The sequence below is a fragment of the Takifugu flavidus genome, chromosome 12 (assembly GCF_003711565.1).
Source record: "Takifugu flavidus isolate HTHZ2018 chromosome 12, ASM371156v2, whole genome shotgun sequence".
NCBI lineage: Eukaryota > Metazoa > Chordata > Actinopteri > Tetraodontiformes > Tetraodontidae > Takifugu > Takifugu flavidus.
The window spans coordinates 10,775,835-10,783,068 of NC_079531.1; the positions used below are offsets into that span (position 1 = coordinate 10,775,835).

General features: G+C 44.4%; 1 protein-coding gene across 3 annotated transcripts; it reads right to left on the bottom strand.

Moving 5' to 3' along the window:
* Positions 1-40: 40 nt before the first annotated feature.
* taf15 (TAF15 RNA polymerase II, TATA box binding protein (TBP)-associated factor) lies at positions 41-7,171 on the bottom strand. 3 transcript variants are annotated; one of them, XM_057049429.1, is made up of 16 exons: positions 7,015-7,171; positions 6,123-6,147; positions 5,971-6,004; positions 5,815-5,890; positions 5,544-5,601; positions 5,165-5,448; positions 4,949-5,078; positions 3,027-3,061; positions 2,500-2,532; positions 2,298-2,407; positions 1,530-1,659; positions 1,338-1,448; positions 1,174-1,255; positions 1,008-1,096; positions 819-936; positions 41-460 (listed from the first exon to the last, which is right to left on the bottom strand). In XM_057049429.1, the coding sequence occupies exons 1-16, from the start codon at positions 7,022-7,024 to the stop codon at positions 421-423; spliced, it is 1,365 nt and encodes a 454-aa protein (XP_056905409.1). In that variant the 5' UTR covers positions 7,025-7,171; the 3' UTR covers positions 41-420. The 3 variants fall into 3 exon arrangements, with proteins under 3 accessions (XP_056905409.1, XP_056905410.1, XP_056905408.1); XM_057049430.1 differs by lacking the exon at positions 3,027-3,061; XM_057049428.1 differs by lacking the exon at positions 3,027-3,061 and having other exon boundaries at positions 5,815-6,004; positions 7,015-7,163.
* Positions 7,172-7,234: the final 63 nt, after the last annotated feature.

Here is a 7,234-nt window from a genome sequence, read left to right on the forward strand (position 1 = left end):
TTACATCAGCCGCAAACATGGACTTTAAACCAACACCGAAGAGAAGACATGAGTTTTTAATAAGTGTGGAAAAACAAGTAAAACGCTTTATTCCTCTCATACAAAACAATGGTTATAGACTACCCCACCAGACAGATCCAACTACCCTCTGAGAAAATTAAAAAGATATACAAAGAAATAAAACAAAACACACTACATTTCAAAAAAACAACCATTTAACCACGCGACAGCCCCTTAAGTCCCATACAGCAGTGTGAATCCATTCTTGTTTCACTCCAAAACTGTTTGATGCACTTGCTAAAGAAGGGCACCGCTCAGAATGCCTCGTCTGGGGTCTTCCTGGCTCTCTAGACTAACCCCCCCCCTTCCCCCCTGTACGGTGACATCCAGGGCTAGAATGGTTTTCACCTGCGGGACATTTCAGTATGGCCGTTCTCTTCTGTTATCTCTGCGGTCACCTCTGCAGAGAGAGAGAGAGAAATAAAGGTGTGTGGGGCAGTTTCCAAAGACCAGAGGGCATTTCTACGACCACGCAACTGTAAAGATGCCAGATGCCTTAAAACAAAGAGAACTCGTTCTTCTGTTATTGGTTATAACAAAGTGAAGTAGGTAGAAAAACTAGACTCACAGAATGTGACTAGGCCCGTAGATGTAGTGAAATAAAAAAACTACCTTATTAAACAATAATTGGCTTCATAATGATTGAAAAAAGGAAAATTATTTAAACCTAATTGTCAAAACCGGCACATGTCGTTGATTCGCTGGTTGATGGCGCCCTCTGGTGGTTACAGAAAGACATCAATCCAGTAAAAACCCACCTTCCTCCCATTTTGTAGCCTCCTCCAAATCCACCACGGTCTCCTCCGCGGAAGCCGCCCCCACGGCCTCGGAAGCCGCCGCCTCTATCCCCACCGAAGCCTCCCCGGCCTCCGCGATCTGCAAACACCAACGTCAGCGAGTCGTACCTTCTCGACTACCTTTAACTATCAATTAAGGCCGTCACTCACCTCCAGATCCAAATCCTGCATCCCCTGGTTTGGGGGCACCGCATTTATTACACTCATGTCGCCGCGCAAAGTTGATGTTTCCACAAGAACTGCACGAGAAATCGAGAATTTTGTATGAATAGCGACAAACTCCTGCGGACCTGGTGGCTAAAACCCAACGACGGACCTGTTGGGGCACGGCCAGTCTCCCCCCTTCATGTCAAAGCTCGGTCCGCCTCCTCCTCCTCCGCCCCCGCGGCCTCTGAAGCCTGACAATATTAAAAAGCACAATTCAGCCACGCAAACGTGTCAAAAGATGGCGTCTGCTGCTGGATTCTTCTGATGGCGCACCTCCTCGGCCCCCTCTCCCCCCGCCGCCGCCTCCTCCTCCTCCTCTCTGCGTGAACTCGGCTCTGCGGGTGGCGAAGGACACCTTGATGGATTTGCCTTTGAACTCCTTGCCTGAAACGATGGGAAGAGAAGCCGTTCAAGGCGCGAAGAAGCTGCGAAAAGGCGAAGTTAGAGGATCAAAGGCGGCTCTACCGTCGAACCAATCGATGGCCGCTTTGGCAGAAGGGGGGTCGTCAAACGACACCGTCGCTTCTCCCTTCGGCTGCCCGGTGGCTTTGTCAGAGTACAGGTTGATCATTGGAAGGCCGGTCTTCTTGTTAACCTAAGAACGAAAGTCAGATTTATTGATCTAATGCAGGCATGGGCAAACTACGGCCCGGGGGCCACACGCGGCCCGTTAAACGTTTTAATCCGGCCCGTCAAACTTGAAAAATTAAATGAATAAACCTTGTTAATGTTATATTTTCACTGCAATTCTGGTGTTTTCCCACTAGAAAAAAGACAGTCAGGAGGAGAGTGATGGTGATATCCTGAAGGATAACAGAACTTTCAGTGCTTTAAAATAGAAATGGTTATTAATTTTTTTAATTTTATTCATTTGATTTTAAGTGTTTTAAGACTCATTCCAAAGTCAGATATTTTGTTGTAATGCTTTTCTTCATTTTCATTTGAAATTAAAGCACATGTTTTCTCCAATGAGGTGAGGTTACCAAAGCACTCCATCCATCCATCTGCTCCTGGTCCGGCCCCTTGTGTTAGAACCCATTGTGGCCCACGAATCAAAATGTTTGCCCACCCCTGATCTAATGCATCGTGATATGACCACCAAAATTAAACTAAAACTTAATCTGAGGTCAAAGAAATAAGACTCAAGCAGGACATGTGTGGCTTCTGCTGGATGATGGTTCTGTAACGTTCAACATGAGTGGTAATAACAACAGTAATAATTATTAACGATACCTTGATGATGCCGATTTGTTTGAAGTAGTCACCGACTTCCTGTAAGGTGACATCTTCTGCTAGACCCTGGACAAAGATGGTGTTGTTGTCAGAGTTGTCCGACTCGTCGCCTGTGAAGACACAGATGGACACGAGCCTCAAATGACACGTTTGGGACCACCGGGAGGACCTTTGGGTTCCCGTGACCGGCGTGGGCTCTTACCCAGTTCGTCCCGTGAGCCGTAGTCTCGAGAGCCTGTAAAACAGGGGAGAGGATGAAAGACAACACTTGAGCCAGAGGAATCGGTCACTTTTCTATCTTAAACAATGTTTTAATCCTCATCCCTAGCAATGCATATTAATAACAAAAAACTTATTGTTTACAGCTCTCTGGTGGATGTTTTCACACCGGTGTACCACAGACCAACACCTTACAACATTATTTCCAGGCTTTTGGAACTTTACACCAAAGATAAAAGCATCCAGATGTTGGGATGTTTTAGAAAGATCTCCTCCTCCATCCTGGGATCGCCTCATATTTACAATCAGCCCTCGTGTTCATGCAAAATACCATTATTTTACAACCCATGCTCCATGTTCTCTACCATATCTGAAGTCATCTGAGAATTCCCGCTAAGAATAATAGGTGGAGTCACTTGGGATCTGGACTTGGCTTCACTGACAAAATGCCCCTCTTGTTAAATCAAGTTTTGTCTTCTCCATATGACAGTTCTGATGTTCATCACTTACCACCATAATTTTTGTAGCCACCACGGTCACCACCTCTGCAGAGGAAAAATTGGAGATATGATGGCTTTTCCTTTGTCCCAACTGAGAGCTCAAAGCTCCCCTACATCCCCATCATCAGTGTGCACTCCTGGGTGTACAACTATGGTGGAAATGTCTCACACGAGGAATGAATTAGTCTTTGTTGTTAGAGATCAATGAACAGATGATTCGGCAGGTCTGACTGGAGAATTGGCAGATGAGTGAAGGCATTTATTTATGACATGTAACCAGTTACAGAGAATTTGGCACTTTGTCTCCGTGGCCAGATTGTAAAGAGAAAGCTACAAAACCAGCTAGATGGGAATCGTAAACTGGTGCACGGCGCCAATTACAACCATCTTCCAATGCGTGCGGATATGAGATCCTTTAACTGACGTCCACGTTTTACATCATTCTGAATACCTGTAGTATAAAATGTAGATCCATGTTAACAAACGTTCACCATCGTCAAATAGACATATTTGAATGAAACCTACTGAAGTTGACACAACCGGAGATGCGGGTCTCCGAGCCTGAGCTGGAGTTAAGTGTTCTAGTCCACACGGGAGCAGGGAAACTAACACGTGGAGCTCAGAACACAAGATGCACACCAATGCAGACTGCAGAACAAAACAGAAGACTGGAGATGTGCTTCGCCTCGACGTGCGACAAACAGGAAGTGGCTCGGTTGTGATTAAGGACGGACGCCGATTAACTCAGACGGAGTTTTACGTCCTTTTGTCCTGTCGGGTAAACGTCACACTCCTTTTGGAGGAACTTCCTTTGCTTGGAAACTTATTTTCAGACGACCGCTTGTCTGATCTGGCCGTTATTTTGTTGAATTCACATTGGTGGCAGCTAAAATGCGATTTTTTTTGGGGGTCATGTCAGGCCGACACTTAGTTCAACCACCAAAAACACCAAAGCTTCCCGTTTCTGTCCATCACTTCGAACCCTTTGGTTCATTCAAACATTGTTCTGATCATTAAAAACAAAAATCTTTTGACTCGTCTTCAAAAACTGAATTCAAGAATCCGTTTGCGCAGGTAAAAACCACTGATTTCGTCAATATTGTGCTGCAAAGCAAACTGTCCCCTTCCGATTTTTGACGTTGCAGCCACGAGGTATAAGAGTAAAGGACAGCTTGTTCTGCAATTAAATAGTAAAGAAGCAAAACTGTGATGAGACAAAGTCAATCGAATTAGCCCTGGATATGCAGGGGGCTGAATGTTAGCGTAATACCTCACTCCCATCTAAAGGGTGCACATGCTTTGGATATTAATAAAGAATCTGTTGAGATTATTCCGGAAAACAAGAACCACACCAAAGAACAATAAGATGTTAATAACCTCGTAACAATCTCATGGAAAAAAGGTTGCCAAGTAAAATACCCCGTAAAAACAAGCCATTCTTTCCAGTTCAGCTACAAAGAGTGGACGTATGTGGGAGCGTTGGCTCGTTACCAAGGCTGAGCGCTGCTTTAGCGCTATCTGCGTTTGGTTTTATGTACCAAAAAGCACCGAGTGTTGCAGCGATCCTGCAAATACACCACTTCTAAAGTGTCTTTTCCCACTGCAGGCTACAGAGTGTGAACACCACCACCGCCTTTTCATGTGCTGCAGAAAGGAGAACGCTTGTGTGGGCCAACAGCCTGCTGACATGGCTTTATGGTGGTGCGTTTTGATCAGGATCCAGGAAAACAACACCTCTGGAAATTCTCCAAAACCGTACCGCGTATCGACACTACATAAATACAAACACGACGTATAAATCTGTGACGCAATGCAGATTTGGTCAAAATCAACGTGCTCGGATGGTGGTTTAGACACGGTGCAGAGGGGCAATAAGTCACGTATCACGTTACTGGCCATTAGATTGAAGGCAGCAGTACAACATTGACTTACCCCATACCAGGAGGACCCCTCCTGCCGCGGTCATAACCACCAGAGTCATAGCCGCCACGCCCTCTGCCTCTGTAGCCTCCTCCCTCGGAGCGGTCTCCCTGGTCACGTCCAAACCTCCCACTACCTTCGGCTGATGCACAGAAAATGCTAAATCACCAAACAGCCTTGGAGCAAATCTTATAGAAAATTTATAGAAAAAAAAGAAATTGCTTGTACATTCGCTCCATCTGTCATAGCCACCGGAGCCGCCTTGTCCCTGGCCTCCTCCATAGGTGCTAGAGCCACCTTGCCCCTGGCTTCCATAACTCTGCTGTCCATAGCCATCACCTCCCTGCCCCTGGCCACCATAGGAGCCACGCTGTGCATAGTTGTCTCCTCCTTGCCCCTGGCCACCATAGGCGCCACGCTGTGCATAGCTGTCTCCTCCCTGCGCCTGCGCCTGCGCCTGGCCCTGGCCGCCATAAGAACCTTGCTGCTCAAAGGATGACTTGTCTCCATACCTTTTTAGTGGAAAGATCCAATAGCACCAATGAATGATTGCTGGGCTTTTTCGAGTTAGCAATTTAGATGAAGCTGATCTGTACTAGACCCTTACCCAGCTGAATCTGCACCTCCATAGTTATATCTTTGGTTCTGAGACTGCGGGTAAGCATCTGTCAAAATCCAGAGTTAGATGAGTAACAGTTTCTTGCAAAACAATCTTTCGCGCATCTTCAGACTAAGATGATACTAAGGTTGATCAGGTACTATGCAATGGGAAAATACAAAACTCGAATTTACAGCTGATAAATGACAAGAGAAATGCACGTTAAAAGCCGCACGTTTATAAGAAAAAAGATGCTGTTTACAGTCAGATCCCACTATACCTTGAGTTGCACCTTGCTGTCCAAAGCCACTGTAGCTCTGTCCTCCAAAAGAGCCATTATTCCCTTGGCCATAGCTCTGTAAAACAAAAAGCACTGAGTTGATTTTAAATGTTGGAAACTTCCAAAGAATAACAGCAAGTTGGGGAGAGGACTTGCCTGGCCCTCCTGCTGACCGCCGTAGGCTCCATAGCTGTAAATAGAAAGCATGTCATTTAAATAAAATCCAGTTGGGATTTCCTACACAGGCACACAAACGACGAGTGGATAATGACATTTGAAATAATAGTGCGTTTCTAAATTAAGATTACCTTTGTGAGCCGCCATAGCCCGAATCTGAAAGGGAAGCGGATTTACGTGAGTGCAAATCAAGAAGCGACCCGGTAAATCGTCAATTTAATGATCGGTCAAATTAAGATGAAGTAAGGGACGGCATTTTTAGGTGGGAAGAGATAAAAAGTTAATATAGCAACTTGCTAATGAAAAATATGGCGAAAAATATGGCAAAAAATATGGCAAAAAACGACAGAGAGGCTATAAATAGCTAAATAAATAGCTTGCTAATCGAAAAGCACAGCGCGCGCGCTTGGCTCCGTGCTGCATATGGGCCGACAAGTATGACTGCAATATTTGCATAGTTTAAGTATCCCTCTTGGGGGATGGGGTGTGTTTTTTAATCAAAGATTATTTTTTTACCGTCTCTAGCCTCTGGAAAAAACAAAGTGAACCATGCAGTCAGCTAAAATGGTGGTCAACCAAGTTTCGGTTTAGGCTAAAGCTAACGAAGCCTGCTGCAATGCTTAATAAAAATGATCTTAAAACTTTTCTTTTTTAAACAAAATCTAAACACACTACGTCAACATTCGACCAAAAGACGCGACACGTGTATTATTCATTGGTTCATGAAGTAGAGTTACAAACAAAGAAATGTTCATATTTGCTAGCATGGGACACTTGCTAACGCTAGCTACAACGGCCCAATCCGCCCAATCAATATCGTTAACTAGTAAGGCAGAGATAATGTTTATTACAAATTATGCCTGCTTCTACTAGACACTGAAATATTCCTCAAGTAAATAAGTTAGATAACTTATTTTAAATAGGAGCTAAACGGTGTAGCTAACAGTTTAACTAACATTTCAAGAACGTCTACGCAAAAATTACAACCTAACTCAAATTACTTTATTATACCATATGACTTACCAGTGGCCATCTTTTATTATGTGATGTGTTGGAAACGCAACTAAGTATAATTTTTTTAATTAAAAACTTAAGCTGACAGTATTGCGCCACAAAAGGCTAAACGCACACTACAACCTTTACTTCCGTAGTTCTTCTTCTGCTGCTTCTAGAGCTATTTCTTCTTCTTCGAAATGAGTGAAAATAATCACAATATCGCCATCTTGTGTTAGTGACTGAGGAT